The 22,766-nt window shown below is 43.7% G+C and overlaps 1 protein-coding gene across 18 annotated transcripts in view; it reads right to left on the reverse strand.

The window, feature by feature from the left end:
• Positions 1-22,766, reverse strand: part of CDC14B (cell division cycle 14B) — a 112,846-nt gene that overhangs the window by 41,849 nt on the left and 48,231 nt on the right. For 15 of the 18 annotated variants that reach the window (XM_075599297.1, XM_075599357.1, XM_075599343.1 and 12 more), the window contains exons 2-3: positions 10,892-10,982; positions 2,378-2,453 (exon numbers count right to left, since the gene is read on the reverse strand). In XM_075599297.1, coding sequence (XP_075455412.1) covers positions 2,378-2,453; positions 10,892-10,982 — 167 coding nt within the window. Of the gene's footprint in view, positions 1-2,377; positions 2,454-10,891; positions 10,983-15,681; positions 16,423-22,766 lie in introns of those variants that run through there. The other 3 variants (XM_075599437.1, XM_075599391.1, XM_075599313.1) reach the window with 3 other exon arrangements.

A 22,766-nucleotide genomic window follows, 5' to 3' on the forward strand; every position in this document is an offset into this window, starting at 1 on the left:
ACTATAAGGGAAAGAAGTCCCCACTATGAGAGCACTCAAGTCCTCGGAGTCGATTGAAGGATGTAGAGTAATGTGGATACAATTAAAAGACAACTTTGTTATGAGCTGTGCTCGAAAATAAAATAATGGGTGGTAGATGCAACTGCGAGGAACCAACGCAATGGATGGATGAAGGGGTTAATCCCCCGAAATGAACCTAATATATAGTAAGTGAATGTATTACAAATGTGTAGACGTTGCGTCTGCTGATCTCTCGGCTGCCAATAGTACTTTCTTGTGGTCAATGTTACAAATATATGTTTCACCTTTGTTGTAAGACCGAATCAGCGTGTGGCAGATTCATTGGGTAAGGCCGCAGTCATAGTAAGAGCTACAGCACGAGCGACGTCGCTCGCGCCGAAAACAAAAAGGCAGGAAGGCAATGCGCGTGGCCATAGAGCGCACGTGCCGAAACAATTTTTTTTTATTTTGCCGCGCGACAGCCGGGTCACGTGCGCAGTTCAGTCAATGAGCGCGAAACCGCTCACGCGACAGAGGCACGCCCCCCTTCGCGTAACCACCACGGATCACTTTTAGTACAGGCGCGCATGACTTCATGCGCTCCATCGCGCGTCTGTACTATACCCGAGGCCCAATACTCCTATGTCAGTGTGCCACTTCTCGTGAGAGGGATGCATAGAGAAATACTAAACCTCTAGGTAGTTACTACATACCTATATATCTGGGTGTTTACTGTGCATGTATCAGGGTGCTTCCATGTCGGTTTAAATGTACTAGCACAGCCCGACCTATCAGTGTTCCCAAGTCTCTGGGACAGGACCAGAGCGCCCACCCCAGGCAGATCCCTCCGGCTAAAAGTAAGGAGCCGGTATGTATATTAAAGCTGCAGTTCAAGCAATATCCTACATGTGTTTTTTTTTATAATAAAATCAGTTCGATACTATGAGAAAATACATTTTTTTTTAAAAATGCTACTTTGGAACTGTACTGTATTTAAGAAATTTTTTATGTATTCCAATGTAACAAGCATTTTTGTTTCTACAGCAATCATTTACAAAGTCACATCCCCTTCCTCTTCTGAGAGAGACTTTGGCACACCCCTTTTGCCCTCTCTCTAGCAGTGCACACATTGTAACTAGTGGCTGCCTGGTCACGATCTTCCACACAGAACTTTGCATCTTTGGTACACTTCTGCTGCCCTAACAGTGATATAAATAACCCCCAAGCCGAATCTACAGCAATCGATTACAGGAGAACGGATCGATCTGCAGTTTAGCTAATCACTAGTGAGTGTGCGGATTATATTGATGCACATATTGAATGTGCCGGCTCCAGATGGGTGAGCAGCTGAGCAACTTATTCCCTTTATAGTTCGCATCTACCAATCACCCTAGATTGCAGCACCTCCTCCTCCATTATTTGGTTTCCAGCTGTTGCGAGCGTACCTCCCAAACCCTCCCCCCTTTATACGCACATTCAATTAAAACTACACTAATCTACAGGTTGAATAAATTACATATAGCCCAATATAGAAAAGTTACATTGTAAATTGGCATTTTATCGAATTACGTTCACTTCAAATTGATCTTTGAACATTTCCTTTCATAAACATTTGTAGAATAGTTACAGGCCGCATATCTCAGCCACTCGCTCAGCTGCTGTATGCAAAGAAGATCTGTACATGGAAAATTATCTCATAGCAGAAGTCATAGAATGGAGATGAAATGGATAACAGAACAGCTGTGGTGCCATTATTACAATCTTTTCCCAGTTGATCTCGTCTCCTCCAGCCTTGCTCTGCCTTATGAGAACAATCATACCTCAAGTTTTTCCTGATCAAAGACAGTGCTGAAACATGGATAAACTACATGCTTACATTTGTGACTGTCATGGTTTACTGTATTTAAGAGGTTCAATCGCATGATGATCAGGTACACATATTTGAATACATTATTTCCTTTTCATGACGCCAAGCCCACAGTTATGTTACTGCCCCCTTTGCCAGCAAACACCAGATTTTACACCAGTTGAACTAGTGATACAATACATTTATGACCGAACATATGTCCATGAGTTGACCTTTTAAAGGTCAACACAAAAGTCTAATTCTGAAGTCATTTGAGTACCAAAGCAAACTTTTTATCCCAAGTCGACTGGCGCTGCAGTTTAAAGGACATAAATGTTTTGCCAACAAATCTGCTACTATAAATAATATTGCATTAAAAATACACTATGAATCTATGTACTGAGGACATCAATAGGAATATCCCCCACGATATGCTAGCATTAATCACAGAACATTGATAAAGGAAACAAATCTACAGAATTACAAAAACAAACAAAAACAAAACAAAAAAAAAACTTTTCCACCACTTACCTTTATTTTTTTATTTAGCTTACAGCAGTATTTGTACAGCATAGCCAGGTTAAGGGGTCCGAAATCCGCATAGAAACTGAAAAAAATAAATATTAAATGGCTAAATTATACAGCAAACCTAAAATGCCGCCTTTCATACAATCTTCTTTACTACTGGAATGTCAAGCACACTAAAGCTGGATGATAGAGTCCTTTGAGGCAAGACAAACAGCTCCACACAGCATTCAACATTACAGATAAAGATATGCATATGAAAGTTGGATTCATTCAAAATGAACCAATATTATTTAGCATAACCATTTTAAACAATCTTCACAACCAGGGTCTATACGGGATTGTCCCCTACTTCAATTATCACTGAAAGGTCTGGCGGGACACAATTGTCTCCTTATTTCAGGGGCAACAGGACAATTCAGGGACGGTCGTCAGGCAGCGACGGGAGAACGTTGGTGGTTGCGGAGGACCATGGCAGCAGCTGCAGAGGGCAGTGGTGGAGCCCGTCCCAGTGGTATGACCCGGAAGTCAATTACAACTTCTGATGTCTGCTGGGGCGGGCCCCACAACTACCCTCTGCAGCAGATGATGCCATGGTCCTCTCCACAGCCGTCATTCCCCACCGCACCGCTGCCATCCTCCGCCACCAGGTAAGTGCTGCCCAACGAGTGGATGGCTGTGGAGGAGGAGTCTGGGAGCTGAGAGGAGTAGGGGAGCCGAGAGATGGATGGAGGGAAGAGCAAAAGGGTGTGTGTTTTTGTCACGAAAACATAGGAAATGTCTGTATTTAAACTTCATTTTCCTACAGAATTTTGGTGTACCGTATTTACAGAACTTAAATGCGACAACCCTGTTCACAAGATACCGTAATCAGAGAGGGGCGAGTTCGGATCGTTGTGCATAAGCCAGTGGTGAAAACAAAACACCTCGTTTCCACTTCTTCTAGCACAGAGGAAATACAGCGAGAATAAGCCTTTTCCTGGCATCTCCTCTCTTTAGGCTACACTTTCTACTTCATTCCCACCGTTGGTTGGCAGAGGAGAAAGGGGAAAAGGCGAGTGGGGGGGCTGAGCTAGCCGACAAAAACCATAACAATGTATCAAAACCAAAACAAATGGTTAATAGCAAAACAAAAGCTTGGTGAGCTTCTCGAACGGGAACATTTCACAGTGAATTGGGAGGGAGCATACAGTACTTAGGATCTTTTATAGGACACTAGACCACAGTAAGGCTTCGTCTTCGTGGCTGCGTGCGCCGCACACAAGGTACAGCCCTCTATGGGTCAGGCCCCAGTAGAAGTGTGTGCGTGGGCTGAGCAATGGCCAAGTCACGCCGGCGGTTCAGCCAATGAGTGCTAACAAGCCGCATGACGTCATGGCCGCGCCCCCACCACGACGAGTAAAATAAAAACGTATCACTAATAATGACCACTTCTTTCTATAAATTAATGTTTAGGGCTTCTTATTAATTATTATTAATATTAAAGGATATGTAGAAGGAAAGGAGCACAGCATCCGCATCAGTGGATCAAAAATAGACAGGGCAACTCCAGATGTAGTAAAATTGTGTTTATTGCACAATCGGCTTAGCAATGAAGGTGTAGGAAACACACCAACATGTTTCACCCAACAGGACTATATCAAGGTGTTGTTTATCAAGGAGCACTTACTGGTGAAGCACCATCTACCAAAAAATACTGACAGAACAGCGTCCCAGAGGGGCGGTTGAATCAGTGAGAAACCCTATAAAACAGCACTCAGACACATGAGATGTGTGTGAATTAATACAGGTGAGAGCTAAGATATCCAAATGAAATGGGTGATATGATAAAAAATTAAAACACTTTAATAGTACCAAAATGTATAAAACACAGGGTGTTAAAAATACCCCAAATGGCCAAGCTACAATAATTGAAGCTTGGGTAGTCAACCCTAAAAAAGGGGGGAAGGACTAAGGCAGAGATGCCTGACAAAAATAGGATTGTGAGCCTACTAGGAGGAAGAGAGTCCCTAAGTAAACTCCCCCCTCCCACGACCACTCTACAATTGATATCTATATTAATGACCAATCAGGTAAGTATGTTAAGATAAATGCATATATTCATAGGGTCACTGCAATGGGATTCACAATGCGTGCTAGATATACACAACAAGCCCACCAACTATCATATTGTGGGTGGGTATGTAGGGCAAAGGTTTATGCTTAGTAGCAATAAACACTAAACACACAACAAAACACTGGTATGCTAGTGTGATACTCCTACATGAATGGTGAGGAGATAAGAGACCCATACACTAGCAATAACAAAGTATAATACTTGCGTTTGCGAATGGTCTCTCAAAGAAGCTCCTACATATGCTCCCAATGCAGTGTACATATGAAAACAGCAAGCTCAATCCTGCTGCTGCTAATTACCCCATGGGCATTCACGTGGAGCATTACATGGACTCCATTATGGATTGAGCTTACTGTTTTCATATGTACACTGCATTGGGAGCATATGTAGGAGCTTCTTTGAGAGACCATTCGTAAACGCAAGTATTATACTTTGTTATTGCTAGTATATGGGTCTCTTATCTCCTCACCATTCATGCAGGAGTATCACACTAGCACTCCAGTGTTTTGTTGTGTGTTTAGTGTTTATTGCTACTAAGCATAAACCTTTGCCATACATACCCACCCACAATATGATAGTTGGTGGGCTTGTTGTGTATATCTAGCACGCATTGTGCATCCCATTGCAGTGACTATGAATATATGCATTCATCTTAACATACTTACGTGATTGGTCATTAATATAGATATCAATTGTAGAGTGGTCGTGGGAGGGGGGAGTTTACTTAGGGACTCTCTTCCTCCTAGTAGGCTCACAATCCTATTTTTGTCAGGCATCTCTGCCTTAGTCATTCCCCCTTTTTTAGGGTTGACTACCCAAGCTTCAATTATTGTAGCTTGGCCCTTTGGGGTATTTTTAACACCCTGTGTTTTATACATTTTGGTACTAATAAAATGTTTTAATTATTATCACATCACCCATTTCATTTGGATATCCTAGCTCTCACCTGTATTAATTCACACACATCTCATGTGTCCGAGTGCTGTTTTATAGGGTTTCTCACTGATTCAACCGCCGCTCTGGGACGCTGTTCTGTCAGTATTTTTTGCATTACCTCTATTCCCTACTGCACCTCTCACATTTTTAATTAGTTATTATTAGGAGTTCTGGTGTTTTGCTTATTTTGTTGTGTCACCATCTACCAAATCATCAATACTTATTAATATTAAAGCCTAGGATTGTTAAAATTTGAGGACACTAAACAGGTTTGGCAATGAACTCTGTGCCTTAATTAAGGAGAGAATGATATAATCCGCCAATAATGCTAATTTAAATGTTTGGTCAGCCGCCTTGATTATATGTTTGAGTTCTTTTTGGATTACAGCCACCAGTGGTTCTATACACAAAGCAAATAATAAAGGGGAGAGTGGACACCCCTGTCTGGTGTCACTTTTGAATAATTTTGTCTTGTGGGTTCGAACGATACAAGTTCCGATCTAGGGCCAGGTTCAAGTCTCCACCTAATATCAGATTTCCTTTTAAAATACTAAAAAAAAGGAACCATGAATTTTGTGCAGCATTCATTTGGAGCGTAGATATTTGCTACTGTTATTTCCTGACCAGTATCAGAAATCTACCTTCTTCATGGGATCTGCTTACATACAAGGGGGTAGAAACGTTGAAAAAAAAAACTGCGATTACACTTTTAAACCCGAGTGGATGAATAATAACAATGTTGATATTGCGTGTCAAAGTATTTGGGAAGTAATAACTTATTAAAATGTGACTCTTGTAGTTAAATGTCGTCTCCTTTCATTCTTTTATAGTCAGAAAAAGCCAAGTGTCTTTTGCTAGGGCCATTGAAACCTTTCCCAAGTACCACTAGCGGTAATTTCATATGTCAATGTGATAACCTGATTGCATGTAATAGAAATACATTTTAATGCCACTGTAAAAAAAGGGTACACGAGCGCCCAAAAAGGTCCTCTGATATCAAGGTGTACTAATATAAATTGGGATAGATATGGGGGGGGGACAAGAAAGTAGGAAAAGAGAGCAAATGGTGTCTAGTGCTTGCCTGCCCTTGGTACCAAAGGGTGGTGGAAAATTGGGATGGGGGGTTACCAAGGGGCTTATGCAGGGGTGATTGACGATACAGCTCTGCATGTAGGGTATACAACATTGATATCCGGGTCTATGAAACCAGGCCTCCTGGGTCAAATTTAAACCATACTTTTAATTGATCACCAACAAACTCAAAAACATTGTTTACGTATGCAGAAATATAGCCCATATGTTTTATATTCTAGTCACAATAACTTTCAAGCTTGTAAATAAGAAGCTTCATATGTGGACACTAGAGATGGGCGAATTTGGATCCGCAGCAGATCGGCTGCTTCCTTTGGTCTGCGGATTTCAGCAGATCAAGTTAAAAAAAAGGGGCGATTCGCGCTTTGTAGACTTTTTATTATTACTACAAATACCCCTCCATGGACGAATTTGTAGAATCCAATCTGCGGATTCAGCAATTCGTTGGCGAATTCTTAAGAATCAGTCTATGGATTGCGGAATCCGCAGATTGGATTCTACAAACCCATAAATGGGTTGTATCCAATGGCGGTTTTTTATAAATCTGTGCAGATTTAAGCCACTGAAATCCGTTTGCGGATTGTACACCGCAAAACAGATTTTGGGAGTAACATCAGCAAAAATCTGGGAAACTGATTTGGGCAGATTTGACCATCTCTAGTGGAGACCAGGTCGGCATGGGGAGTCCCCAGAGCATTGGGTTCCCACAGTCTGTCACACCCTCCCTGTCAGGGATCTCAGTACGATGAGGGGAACGCTTCAACATTTAAACGAATATACCTTGTGGTCGGTTATCAGCATTATTTAAGGCCTGTGTATAACACATTTATCCGTAACTGTATAAAACGTAACTTTTGGGGACCAACATTTAACATTGGGCACCTTACAAGCCCGCAGGCCTTTTCTTCTCCAGCGGGCCAGTGTCCTTTACCTCTACTGCGCTGTGCTGCGCTTCCCCCAGTCTCCTCCATCCACCCAATTTCCTTTTAGGTCACTTTGGGGGAGGGAGGTTATCACTGCCCAAGGGCTATTGCGGGGGCCCACTATAAACGGGCCTCCACGTATTCTGTGGTGGTGTGTTAACATTCTGTATGGGAACCGGGGGAGTCCCTGTTGGCAAGTCTTCTCCAGAACTCGTTCTTTAGGGCCTCGCCAGATCAAGTCCGTTTAGCTGAGGTTCTTCTCACTTTAGCGTACGACCAAAACATCTGCAGCCTTCCTGGGGGATTGTTGGTCTGGAGAAGTAGAGGGGAGAGAAACTCCCAATCACCACAAGAACACCAGGCCAACTTCAGGGACTTTTAGGGACCAGGTGGCCCAATCTTTGATCACGAGTCCTAAGTGGAAAGCCCAATGGTATCCAACTCCCTCCATCCGGAGGAGGCTTACTCTGGGATCAACTGTAGGCTTCTCCTCATGGAAAGTGTTGTTGGCAACAAGTCCTGGAAAACTTTGAGCCTGATATTTTCAAAGAGCTCCTTTTGTGCTCTGGTTACGGTGAGTAGTACTTCCTTCATTCTAAAATAGTGGAATCTGATGATTACATCTCTCAGGTAGTCAGTTGCTGGAGACCGGTCAGGTAGAGTGTGTTAGCCATTTGGAGACAAATTCCTCCGGTTCAGGGATACATCCCGGGATTCTTCCGAGTCACACATTGTTTCTCCTGTCTCAATCTTCTACATCAACTTGTCTCTCCACTACCTGATTTTGTAGCTGTTAAAGATCATTGTCCTTTCTGATCCGGGCCTCTATGGTCTCGTCCAGTTTTTTTCCCACCAAGTCCATCAGTTTTCACAGTGAGGCAATATCTTGTTATCTTGCCATATTTCCAGTAAGGCTTTATGTATTTACGATTGGAGCAGTAACTTTAGGTCACCATATAGATCTTTGTCTTGTTTCATTGCGCACTGGCTTAACACCTCCTTCTGTGACTCAGACTGAGCCGACATGCGCTCATGGCTTTGAGGCCTGCAAAGGGTGCCAGTCATCTTTTATTCATTTAAAAGAAGTCTTCCAACTACTTGGGATTTCTTTTTCTGATTTAGGGACCATGTCTGTTATTGAGCAGATCCTAGCTATTTCATAAGATTGAGCTATAGTCAAGTGGTTAATTATTACATATAAGCCCGGGACGTCTCTGAGCTCTCAACCTAAGCAGCCATTCCCATAGACACCTTGCATGTCCCCCCTCTTGCCATTTTCAATACGTTGTAATATATGTGGCATCCTTTGGTTGCTATAGCAGGAGTTGGCACTCCTCCCCAGCAGTGCAAGATATTTGGTAGCAAATGATCACACAAAGGAAAGTGCTGCAGTGTTCCCAGCAGGAGAATGTGGCTGAGCTGCAAACTAACAATAGACAATGTTACCTTAGTAATTAAAGGTTACATTGTATCTGCCGAGTTACACTACCTGAAGGATTGATTAAGGAGCAGCCATTAACGTGAACCCAGAGAGCAGGATATTCACTGATTCATCACAGGAGAACGAATCAACAGATTAGTTTTGATTAAAAGGTAATCAAACGCTGCATATAAAAAATAATAAGTGCCACGCTACATTCTGCTATAGCGTTTTTCATGGCTCCGTATTTTTACTTTATTCATGCACCTCTCATATGCGGCCAAGTGGGACTGTACCTTTAATGATTCATTCACCCATTTTTGTTGACTAGCACTGAGGGTTATGGCCTTACTGGAGATGAAAAAGCTATTGGGGACCACAGCTTAATCCACAAACGCCATCAATCAATCAGTGTTTTAAATGAGTCTCTTGTCTCAGGCACAAATGCACTAAAACCCAGTTTATTTTTTAAATGAATGTACTGTATATATATAAAAAAAAAAATGTCAAAGAACCCTAAATAAATAGCTTTTTGAATACTGGAAGTTTGGGAATGTAATTATAAAGCTTTTTGTATGTGTAAACACAACAACTGAGCAATTCTGTTTTACCCGACACCAAGTTCCCTATGAATATTCACATTTTACTCATATCAAAGCAAATGAGTAGCTCTGTGGCTGATAATTTGCACCTCATACATAAACTTTGACCCCTTGCAGACGCACTTACCATAACACCCTCCCACTGTCTCTGTACGTTCTTCCTACCAACCAATTAGATTGTGAGCTCTTCGGCGCAGGGACTCCTCTTCCTAAATGTTACTTTTATGTCTGAAGCACTTCTTCCCAGCATGTGTAATTTGTAAGGGTTTTTTTTATTATTTATAGGATTGTCACGTGAATTACTGCTGTGAAGCGCTATATACATTAATGGCGCTACATAAATAAAGATATACATACTGTACATACTGAAAGTGTCATTGCTACTTTAACTAAAAATCAAAAGCCATGGTTTGCTTGTGCCGTTTTACACGTTCCTCTCATAACACCACTGACCTGTTACTATGCAACTAGTGCCATGTTACTATGCAACTAGGTAATCACTGCTATGTTAACAGACTTCCTAATTGGCTTTGTTGGTGTAATCCACCAGCCAGCAGTGAGTTTATTTAATGTCAGGATCAGCTGTTACAGAGATTGTTTTCATATAAACCAGATGCATACTTACATAATTGAAGGGTAAAAAAAAAAAAAAAAGCTAACATTACAATTGTAACTATATCAAGATAAAAGTGATCCCACAGACATCTTTAGAGTAGCCTTGAAGGTTTCATCAACACTTAGTCAATACTATGTGAGAATAATTTAAACTACAAAATCGATCATGCCTTTTGCGGAGAAACCTTGAATCAGCGTAATGTCAGTCCTAGGAGTTTGCACGTGTCAAGATTTCAAACTGAATCAGCACAGGGGGCCAGGAACCTATTCTTCCCCTCGTTACCCAAGAACAGCAAGACATTCACGGATTGTAAAAAGGTCACCAGTATTAACAATGGAATGAATGTGTACAATAGGTGGAGCTCAAAACGTTTAACGGGGAAGTATTTTCATGTAGTTTGTTTAACTCTACACATGCATGTTCAAAGGATCGATAGAGCAACCGCTAATGATGGGAAATCGTTTTTTATGTTTTATTTATTTCATCCAGAAGAATACTTAACCAGTACCGGCAACATGGCGGTACCATCGCATCGAGCCCTGCGGGTAGAGAGGCACCTGTGCTCGTCGCTACAGCAATTAAGCCGATTCCCGGGAGAGCGCGCAGGGGCCTCTGTAATGGTCTCTTACCTTGTCCGGCGGCATCTCCACCTGCCGTGTACCATTAACAGCACCGCAAAAACAAAATGCAACGTGAAAACACATGACCAACGCCGTGACGCGGCGGAGAAGCCGCGCCAGACAAGGTAAGAGGCCCTGCAAAAGCTCCAGCACCGAGCCGGCCCTGCGACTTAACCATAAACGAGTTGGACTTACTTTTCATATACGAGTTCGTCGTCCGTGGAGAAGTAATGTGTGCTCGAAGAGGTCTTCGGTTTGTGGCAGAGAATGGCAAAATACAGACGATCTGAAAGGCAGAAATTTGAAAGAGAAGATTTGTAGGACAGGAAAAAAAAGCAAAAAAAAATATTTTTTATATAATATATATATTACACACACAAACACACGTAAAAACAAGTGTGTTCAGCTGTAGACTGTTTTTTTATTCGCCTGTAAATATTTGACACGAAAAGCTTAATATATGGCAAGAGTAATTATTGTACAGCTTCTCTGCACTTCAAATCAATCACGGAATTGGTTATCTGCTATTTATTATGAATAAACATTCACTCATTCATCTCATCCTAGGTCAACTAGAATAAAAGATAAAATCATCAAGATGGAACACAAATTGTTTTAGGTTAGGAAGATTACTTACATCTAGCAGGAGATAGGATTTATGGACCTTTATGCTGCCGAACGTCACCTGTATTGAACTAGTTAACAGTACTTTTAAATCACAAATTCCTTAATCACTCATTACGCAATCGTACCGTTTTGAGAATGGATAAAAAAAAAAAAAAAAAAGAAGACGTTACACCAGATCAATATTTCCTTTAAGAATTTCATAACCATGACAAAAAGCAGCAATACTTCCTAATAGACCAACACCTACATTTATCAGAGTAGTATAGAACAGGTAGTTCCAGATTAATTCAGTAAGTGCACAGCAAATAGGCGTGGACACACTTACCTCTCAAACTACCAGGCTGAGAACACAAGCCATGCAAACGTTGTTCTTAGCTATACTGTGAAATGGGAAACAGGTTTTTTTTTACACAACCGCATTACTGACGACTGCAATTGTACTATTCAGTAATATATTATAAATGATGGATAATGCACTCTGAAAGCAACTCAGAACGGTGTTAGACTGAGGAAAGCAATCAGTGGCCACCCCTAACAGGGGGGGAGAGGGGGGGACTGCAGTGAATTGGCTGTCAACGAGATTATTGTTGAGAAACTACACAGAGTAATGTTTGGGACATAAACAATATTTAAGAAAGATCAGAGCTGAAAGGAATTATATATGATCTTAAAACGTTTGATTGTCGGCAATGCACTGTTGGCTCTTCTGGCAGTCAATGAGCTAAAAGCACATGCAACATGAATTATATGGATATTTCTTTCAGCCGGAAGACACAATGTTTCCCAATAGAAGTAATCTTTACTCTAAACACTCATTCTAATGCACGGTGCAGCATTTTTGCAGGTTGTAATACCTTCCAATTAAAAAAAAAAGTTACTGCTAGTAGAACCAGGTTGTTTTACATGCATTTTTAGGATCACTAAAGGCCCCTTTTCCAGCATGTGAGGAAGAGGAGACACTTGCAGCCCTGAAGACCAAAAGTACAGGGACACATTCATCTTGCTAGTGCAAGAAAGGTAAATAAATCCCACACACAAAAATAGTTCTCTATGGAAACAATAAGACTATTACAACTTTGCATGACGCGAAAGTAACATCTAACTGGTGAAACTGGAGACTTTACGCTTTCAACTGGAGATGAGGAAAACCAGGTGTGAAACCAGAACCCAACATTCCAAAACCTTCAAGATTTAACAAACCAAGACACCAGGCCAAGTGGCCGTTCCTACAATAAGTTGAAAACTTTGGGTCTTTTCTTGCCATATCTTTAATTTGATATTTTTCAGTTCTATTTTACTTTTTCAATTGTCTATTTTATATTTAAGCATTTTCATGCCCAATTATGGTATTTTAACACGAACCTGCTTATTTTCAGTTTATTAAATAGTTTAGTAAAAATTCAAAAACAAATTGAGTTGGCAAAACTAGAACACACTTTCTTTAAAAACCAAACCACAAGTGAAAGTGACAAAACCTTATTCCCTCTTCCCCAAAACGACAATACTGAAGATCAATATATTCTCAGTATCGTCATTTAGGCCGCAATTATAGTGCAGGGGCGACGGAGCAAAAGGAGTCGCCTGTGCTGGTCGCCCGAGCGATCCGTGAACTCTGATGGGGAGGCGTGGCCGTGACGTCACCAGACTCGTTTGCCCTTATTGGCTCAACCGCTCACGTGACACAGCCGTTGCACGAAAAACAAAATTATTTATCCCCTCAAAATTCTGCCGTGCCGTCATGCGCACTATGGCCGACCTGATAAGAATTAGTATATTTTGTTCACGTGTGGCATTGCGCGCACTATGGCCGCAGCTTTCGAGATGTAATCTCAACAATGTCACAAGACAGTGATCCCTCAGCCACGCAATATTGCCTCCTTTATCTTCTTACTGGCAGTTTCATTAGTTTAAGCCAGGGGTGCACAAGCTTTTCTCCGTGCGCACCACTGCCTGCTCTCCTCTGCATCTTGCGCCACCCCCCCTCGCTTGGCCCCGCGTCAAATGATGCATGGGGTCATGATGTCACGTGACCCCACGGCGTCATTGGACGACGGTTCACCATGACGGCGCGTCGCTGGAAGGTAAGTGTGTTATAGAGGCCTTGCACGGTCACCCAACATTTAATTTAAATTCCTGGGGCGAGGGACCTCTATAACTGCCCCAAACTCACCCCCCCGAAAATCTAGCGCCTCCCCAGGGGGGCGCGCCCCCCAGTTTGCGCACCCCTGGTTTAAGCTATGCTTAACTTTGAAAATGAAGGCATTAACCACAACAGGAAACAACACTTGTCGGGGATTTCTACTAAATGAAGCAAAGCAGAATAAACGACAAAGTTGCAGCGAAAGAAATACCATACTGCACACAATGCACTAGAGATAGAATTATTATATCTACCGATGTTACGTGTGAGAAAGGTGAAAAGCATAGAAACAAAAGGAAAGGTCAAAGGACCGCCCCTGCAGCAGGAATATTTAGAAACAGGGGGAAGGGGGGGGAGAGATTCATTAAGTGCTGATGCTGAATATTATTACACCCGATCCAGCGTTAGCTGCCATTAAAGTCAATGACAGTTAAAGATTGCAATGTGATACCTCACATCAGCACTTAGTATCCTGGCTAAAGTTACAACACTGGGCAGAATTACTGTGTCTGCAGAACAGCACAATCCTTTGAACATGTAGGTCCTTAGAAACCAGCCCATCCACTCTGACAGGGGGTTCTGTGTTGATTTGCTGTGCAATGAGTTGGAGGTCCCCGTGGAAAGTAACAGTTTAAAGCAGAAATCCTGGCTACTCTTTTTCCAGGTCGTCCCGGAGCCGAATTATGCTATTTTCAGCTCCGGAAACCGTCCTAGTCCCTAACATACTTAGGCTAAGGTCCCGCTGCATGTGCCTTTCCCGCTGCATGTGCCTTTCAAACAGCACCATATTTTTATTCTAGGATAACAGAGGTCTTATCAAATAGCTTCTCTAGTCACAAAAGATAATATTGTTCAGGTTTTCCAACATCAGGCCATGATAGTTTATTGTGGCCTTAACCCAATGTATGTAACAGTTTATGTAATATACATAACTCTGTATCCCCATTGTACCGCACTGTGGAATATGTTAGCGATTTACAAAATAAACCATAATACCTTTATTTCCATATACACATGTGACCGTTAAACCAGTTCAAATGCTCAGGCAAAGCGCTCCGATCATTTTAGAAAAGTTTACAAAATAATTATGCTTAATAAAGTTTATAAATTATAATTAATAAAGTTCCAAATCAAAATAATCTATTTCCCCCTTTTGTTTTCAAAGTGATGGATACTTGTTTATAAATAAAAAAGTAGTGCTACTTGAGGTTTTAAAACCGAAAATGTATCAGTGCCATGACGTTTGTTTGCAGACATACCTAATTTTAGCCAGTCTTGCACACAAACTATAAATTCCTAAACAGCTGGTGTCCTCCCCTCTGAGCTGGAAGCTCTCACAACAAGCCAAAAAATGTCAACCCCAAGTTAGTGTGATGTGACGGTGCTGGGCTAAAGAGGGATAAATGTGAACCTACAAGTTTCAGAATAAATAAGGACCCCCATTATTTGGAACACTAAAACAATCTGGGGTTTGCCCTAACCTCAAATCTAGAAGTGGGTGGGGGGGGGGGGAGTAGTGATATTCAACTGGCACAATCTCACTTTAACAGCTGTCAATTGGGGTCAGGGGATGGACAGAGAAAAAAATATATATAATAATAAATATACACACATATACATATACACATACTATTTTTCAGGCAAAAGTATCTGTACCTGAAAACTTTCGATACATCTTTTGGTTTATAAAAAGGGGTTTATTTTAGAAAGGCTCTCTCTTGTAGATCTTTCTAAACTTGGGCCAGAACTGGCCTCCGTGGTTAAAAAAAATAATAATTAAAGTCAGCTACAGTACATTTCTAAAACAGGCCTTTACAAAAAAGGCTAATTATAGAGTTCCATCATACTATTAACATTAATGTTTAAGTACAGTGATAGAGAAAAGCTGTAATAACCTCCCTGCCTGCTGTATACCATGTAATTCAATAGGACTGATGCAACATTTAATGCTCAGCATAATCTGCGATTATGTACAAATCCCTTTACAACCCTCCACTTTCATTTCTTTGTCAAGTAATAGGTTTGGCTTAAAAGCAAACAAACAAAAAAAAACAACCTCCAATTTGCCTTTTGTGGCGCAAATATAGCACATTTCAAGATGTGGTCCAGGATACCTTATCCACATGCTGAAAAAACAGTCTCTCCATTTGCTAATTTGCAGATGCAATATACACATTGTATTTCAGTACAGCCCATGACAATGCAGCCAGTGTCTCACCCTTGGAGATCTCCACCGCAGCACCAGGCGGAAGCAGGTCGCTCTCCTCGGTCATGTTGAGCAGGAGATGGAGGGGAGGAGGGTGTGCGAGTCCCAAATCCTGATCCCTCTCAGGGGTGGGGGGGTTAGGATTACTGTATGTGGCAGACTGGCAGAGAGATTGGCGACAAATCCTTTCCACCCATGAACTTTTACTGCAGATCAAAAGTAACCTTTGCGCTGGGCTGCTCCCCTCGCAGTAATAACAGGGGGTGGGGGAGGACCGCTTCCGCCTGCAGATCCACCGCGGACTGCGCAAGGTCACAAGTTAACACTTAATCTCTCTTTAAAAAAAATATATGATATTTATAGAATAAAAAGACGCATCGATGTCTAGCCAGAGCGATTCAGTACACGGCGTGGATCTCAGGAGCTCCCTGGCAGCTCAAAGATCCGAGATAGCGAGAGCGAGTTATAAAACGCACTTTGCTTCCCGCCGGCCCCCTCCGACAAAATATAGTCATCTGTGTGAATCCAGCAGCGATGCAGCCAGCTTTGCTAGGATCAGGGGCAGAGGACGGCGGCCGCATCGGTGCCCCAGTCCCAGCGCCCTGCAGACCAGGCTCGGGTCACAGCGCCAGTCGCAGCGGGTCACAGCGCCAGTCGCAGCGGGTCACAGCGCCAGTCGCAGCGGGTCACAGCGCCAGTCACAGCGCCCTGCAGAGCAGGATCGGGGTTTGTTATGGATCTCGAACGTTGCGAACAAGAGAACACAAACAGTGCAAGCTGGGCAGCGCCGCGTTCTAAGCCCGCCTCCCTGCTGCATTCCCCGCCTGCTCATTGGACGGCGCACCCAGCCGTTTGTTGAATGGAATGCGCAGCGTGACGAATGGCAGAGGAGAAAGAAGTTTAAATGCCCCCGCTGCAGGAACAGGCACATGTCTGATCGCTTCCTGCTTTGAACCCGCAATCCCATGCAGCCAATAGCCCTTTGTAAAGAATGTAAAGTAACCTTAGGACCCGGTTCCCAAGGTATTTGTAGTGTTTGTGTGTGGAGGGTTTGACACGGAAAAAAAAAAAAAACTGCAAATGTCACCGTGGGGTAGGGTTGTCCAAAAATACTGGACACAATACTGGACTCACCCGAATACATTTAAAAGATACCCCCACCTCCCCAATACATATAAAATATACCCCCACCGCCCCCCATCATCATCATCATCATCATCTCAGCTCATTCTGGTCCCACATCATCATCTCAGCTCATTCTGGCCCCCCCATCACCTTACCTCTTCCTGGCCCCCCAAATTGTGTACTTACCTTATTTCCAGGAAGGATGCAAACTTCTTTGGGCCGCCGGGGTGTGGGCTCCGTCCCCACTGTCCTCTGATTTGCTGTCCGCTTCAATCAGGGACAGGCTGCACGGACACTCACGAGTGCTCTTGACCATGCCCGGCCACCCTCAGCGGCCCACCCTCGCCTCGACTCAGTATCAGGCCAGCACTTCCAGCCGCGCCTGCCGTCGCGCCGCCCTCCAATTTCATACCAGACAGGCATCAAAATTACCGGCCTGTCCGGGTGAAAACCGGACACCTGGCAACCCTACCGTGGGGTCACATCTCAATGACGTTGCAACTTTCTATTGGCTGCCACAGCTAGCCCTGACCATTATATGTCATGTGGAAAAACATTTTTGTCTGGTGTGGGTACCTCAGGAACTGGCGAAACCCGGTCGGGTAGTTAAAAAAAAATAAAAAATTGGAAATTAGTTGGGATTGCTGCTTTAATAATCAGAGTTGCTTCCTGGAACAAACTGAACCCTGGTAAGATCTTAGGCCACGTCCAGTATGATTGCGCACTCTCGAGCGCCGTGACGTCACGCGCTAATGTAGTTGGGGAGATTCCTGGCCTTTAAAATTTGCTGTTGCATGGGTAGGGGCGTTGTGGGGGAGAGGCCGCATTGGGCGAACCGCTCACATGATCCACCAATCGCGCTACAAATATATTTGTCTCTAGCTGCTCTCCGTTAAAGGCGGGCGCACACTAAACATGTTCACATTGCCATAACGGGATTCATCAAGCGTGCGCGCAATCATTCAGGGTGCGGCCTTAGGCTGAGATTATACTCACGGAGTGGCACGCAATTGTAAACTCTCCTTCCTAACAATGTTCAGGCGATGGGGAGACGTGGCCGTGACATTACGTGGTTGGTTCGACCTTTTTGGCTGAACCGCGGCGACTAACGCTGGACCCAAACGCCAAAAGACAAAAATCTTGTCTCTTGAAAATGCAGTCCCGCCATCGTGCTCAGTTGTGTGCGCGAGCACTAGGGGCGGCCCCATAGGGAGTGTGCAATTTGTTTTTGCCGCCCTCAAGTCCGCTAGTGCCAACGCACGGACTATAAACTCAGCTTTAGATTTGACCGCTTTTATTTTTGGGAAATTACAAGTTGAATTTCATAGGGGTATTTGAATGGGGAAGTGTTTGTCACTACCATAAATACACTTTGGTCCTAGGAGGGACTTTGCCTCCAATAGACATTCCAACCCATATAAGACTGAAAGGATAATTAATGGCAGTGGTGTCTATATGTATTTTTAAATCATAAACAAAAAATAAAAACAATAAGTGTATTTTGGGAAATGTTTACAGATATTGCAACTTGTAATGCAGTAACATTTACATTTACCAGAAGTTAAAAAATAAAAATAACAATATAGGTATGTAGGTTCTTCTGGTGAGGCTGTGGCTTTCTATTGGCTGCCAGAGTAAGGCCGAGTTCAAGGTGGATGCTATGCGACGTGCGCGCACCCGTCACAATTTCGGGTTGTTCGGTGGGAGTTTTCAAACTGAAAACTCCACCGGCGGCAAAGTGCAACCTTGATGCTGCTACTTCTTGCCGCTACAACCCAAAATGATATTTCGGGCTACAGTCGCGTCACGTGAGCGGTTTCAGCGAACCAGCTCTGTGACACCTTTGCCACGCCCCCCCCCCCAAAGCCGCGACCCAACTCCTGCAGCCAAGGCACAGATCGCTGGGCTGCAGGAGCGTGCGGCGGAGGCGCGCACGGACGCTCGCGGCCGTAGCATTCACCCTGAACTCGCCCTTAGACTGACCCTGTAGCCATATTGTTCGCCCAGATGAGTCTTTTTGCACGGGAGATATAAATGTACATGTCGAGGGAGGTTAGGAGAGTACTTTTTTGGAGAGGTCATTTTCAAACCTTTGTGGAAGTTATTACAGACGATATTTAGAGCCCATTCACTTGAAATGGCCGCAAGGTGTCTTCTGGCACCACTTAATAAATAGGTCCAGTACCTACATATTTAAATTCCTTAGGTGAGAGAGGGGCCTAAACTGATCAGCAATTAACGTCTTCAGTAAACTACAATGAACATGTTCACCTCTTGAAGCTCGGGCCTGTCAACTCTCGCTGATTTTCTGCTTGTGTCACTGACTTCTAGTTTGAGGTGCTGATGCCAAGAATCAGTGAGACGGACTCCAATAGTCTCGCTGCTATAACAGGCCCCAGCTACAGATTTACATACTGTCAGCAACTGAATTACATGGCCCTTGTGCTGTAAATTAAATGCACCTATTTCCCTTTCCTCTGCTACCGTGAAGGACTTCTGTTGGTTATATGATCGACGCTTGCAGAGAGCCTAGTAAATTGATATTAATCTCTATAGCTCCAGGGTCATGTGATTACCACTGAAGTAATTAGGTCCTTCCCCTGCCCCACATCAGCAGGAACGTCCTTCCCTACTCCTACTACTGCAGCCAGGGTCTCTGAGCCATAAGAATGCTGAGCTTGTGAAATTCCTAGGTCATAAGAGCATTGTAAAGATCACCAATTTCAACAAACTATATACAGGCATACCCCGCATTAACGTACGCAATGGGACCGGAGAATGTATGTAAAGCAAAAATGTACGTAAAGTGAAGCACTACCTTTTCCCACTTATCGATGCATGTACTGTACTGCAATCATAATGTCTGTGCATAACTGATGTAAATAACGCATTTGTAACAGGCTCTATAGTCTCCCCGCTTGCGCACAGCTTCGATACAGGTAGGGAGCCGTGCTGACAGGCGCATGCGTGAGCTGCTGTTTGCCTATTGGGCGATATGTCCTTACTCGCGAGTGTACTTAAAGTGAGTGTCCTTAAACCGGGGTATGCCTGTATGTGGCATAATGGTTGGAGATGGAAATCGCGCTCGTCCTCCTGACGAAGCGCTATACTGCGCGAAACGCGTAGAGGGTTGTTTCAATACCTATATGTTGCACTCCTGGGTAGGAGTGCATCTTTTAGCACAGTAGAATCTCCCTAATTCTGTTTTTTGCTGGTACTCCCCCGTGAGTCCTGAGTAGCTGGTGCTATTGCTGTAGCCGTTGCCACGGCCAGAGAGAGCCCGCCTATTGCTCGGTCGTAACACTTCCGGTTCCGGGTCAGGGACCCTGTGTGACTGAAGCAGTGTGTGCAGTTAGGACGGGGGTAACCCACTAGTTGCAGACCAGATTCCTGTGGGAGGATCTACATGTGGCATAATGGGCAGCATTAGAAAGCTTCTCTCGGGGAGAATCTTGATGACAATGCAGGATAGTTCCCAAAATTCCATTGCCTTACATTGGGATTAGGGAATTCTTTTCAGCGAGACAGCAGAAAAATGATATACTTTGCAGCTAAAATGTAGAGAGTCTCCCTCAGATAGGGAGAGAGTTGGTCAGTATGCATATGGTAAGCCTGCTATGAATAAATATAATTTGCATTACAACATAATAGTACATTAAAAAAAAAAATTGTGTTTAAACAAAAGAAAAGGCTGCTTGAGGGGAAAAAAAAAAATCCTAATGAAATAAATTACATTTCTTGGAAATGGAAAAAGTATTCATCACATTCACGTGAAGTGACAAGTGATTAAGATTCCATTTTACTCGATGTGCATGGGGCACTTCAGAATACCAATCTGTCCCTATAAGACCTGTGATTACATTATATTGATGTAATTGGGAAAATACACGCTGTTAATTAGAAGGTAATTTGATACTGCTGTGAAGCGCCATCTCAAGAGCAATATTTGCTATTAAAATGGTTGACCATTCCACTAACTACCCATAACCCGGGTAATAAAAGCAGAATATAAATACATTTATATTCAATCAAAAATCAATGGCTGCTTGGAATGTCACCATTTTATATAACACTTGCTGAAAGTAAGCGACGTTGTTTGGGAATTCTAAGAATCCAACCTCATTCCTCCACCCCTCCCCATCACCACCCTTTAATACCTTATGGATGTCCCCAATTCTTTACACCTCTCCCCTCAAGCATTCTTACTTTTTCCTCACGTGCCAACTGACTCCTTTCTGTGTAAACTTTATTGCTATCTATCGGGATGTATAAAACCCACGGAGGTAGCATGGAAACCCAGAAAAAGACAGAAGTCCGAAATATATACAAACTGATAGAATTTAATGTAAGAAAAATAACAAGACTGGGAAAACAAAATGGAACCTGCAAAATGTGCAGAGCAACACCAAAAAGCTATGGTAGCGAAATAATAAAACGGGACAATTAGTGCCAAGGGAAATAACAGGACAAACCAAGGAAAACTGCAAGGAACTGCAGAGCTACATGCATCAGCAATGATAGCAAGGGACAAAATAATAAACGGGGACAAAATAATAAACGGGGACAAAACAGTGGAAAGGGATACAAGACAAAAACCAAGAAGGTACCTGAATATCTGTAGAATAAGGCTACGGCCCCAGTCCTCACTGCTGCATGCGCCCCTGGTGTCGCGTGCACAATTTAAATCCGCAATCAGCGAGCGGTCTGTAGGGAGCTCTGGTGGGCGCAGCCATGACAGGGCATATATCTGCCCTTCCATTGGTGCGCGCAGACCACGTGATCGCATCGCGGCATGGGGAAGACAAAATTCTTGTCGTCCCTGCCAGCGTACGCATCACAGCCACTGGGGACTGCCCCATAGCGTATGCCGCTACGGCCACTAGGGACTTGGCCTTAGGAGATAGAGTGAAGAGGAACAGGGAAAGATGCAGCGCTAGGGAACAAAGAATAACCTGACTCCTGACCTGTAAACAGAATGTTTGACAAGCAAAGACCTAACAGGATGGGTGGGATTTTAGAGCCAAACCACAATAGCAGCTGGCCTCATTGACTCTTCTAGTTATTAACAGATCTGGGTCTGAACCCGATCCCTATTTGTGCCCCTACAGGTCTACGAAGAGTACTATGGGAGGGAATCATGACACGGACTCATTATGATGTCACCAGTATGAGGTCATGTGCCAGATATATAGCCTATCAGGTACAAGACCCGGTGGCTGACTTACTTAATACAATTTCTCCAAGTCATTGTATTTTTAATTGTATGTATCCAAACAGACAAAAACCTGCTCTTTGATCTCAGGAACCATCATGCAAAATGTTGTTACAATATCTTAAGAGGTGTCCAAATACATAGCGAACAGACAAACAACTTTCCAAAATATACAGTAGACTAGCCGAGAGACCCGGCGTTGCCCGGGATGTAATGTCGCTCCCCCTCTCTCCATTCCCTTCCACACTCTCCCCCCCTCTTCACAGCTCTGCCCCCCCTCCCCGTTTAGAGCTGCACTGCCCGCCCCCCCCGCTGCTCCCCTCCCCAACCCCGCCGCCGCCCCCCCCCCCAGTTCCCATCTCCGATTCCCCCCCCCCCTCCTTCAACACTTCCTAGACACCAGGTACAGAGGAGTGTGGGGGCAGGGAACTGGGGTAGGGGGAAGATCTCAGGTACAGAGAGGGGGGGGCAGAGACACTGTGCACACAGGGGGCAGGGGTACCCAGGACCCACCTAACCCTATACACTACAGCCCCCTCACACTCAGCCTGAGCGGCCATGTCTCTCGTGGATATAGGTGGGGGGGGGGGGGGTATAAGCTGCCTCCCCGACCGCAGGAGAGACCCCCGATCCCCCTATGAGGGGGGAACAAAGTAGCGCCAGGTTTACATATCAAATACACTTTGACAGCTCCTGGAGATCTCCCTGCCGCTTTGTTATTTTTTGTACAGCTTCATGGGTGTGCGCATGCGCATTGCGA

Source organism: Ascaphus truei, chromosome 1 (assembly GCF_040206685.1).
Source record: "Ascaphus truei isolate aAscTru1 chromosome 1, aAscTru1.hap1, whole genome shotgun sequence".
In the NCBI taxonomy this organism is placed as follows: Eukaryota; Metazoa; Chordata; class Amphibia; order Anura; family Ascaphidae; genus Ascaphus; species Ascaphus truei.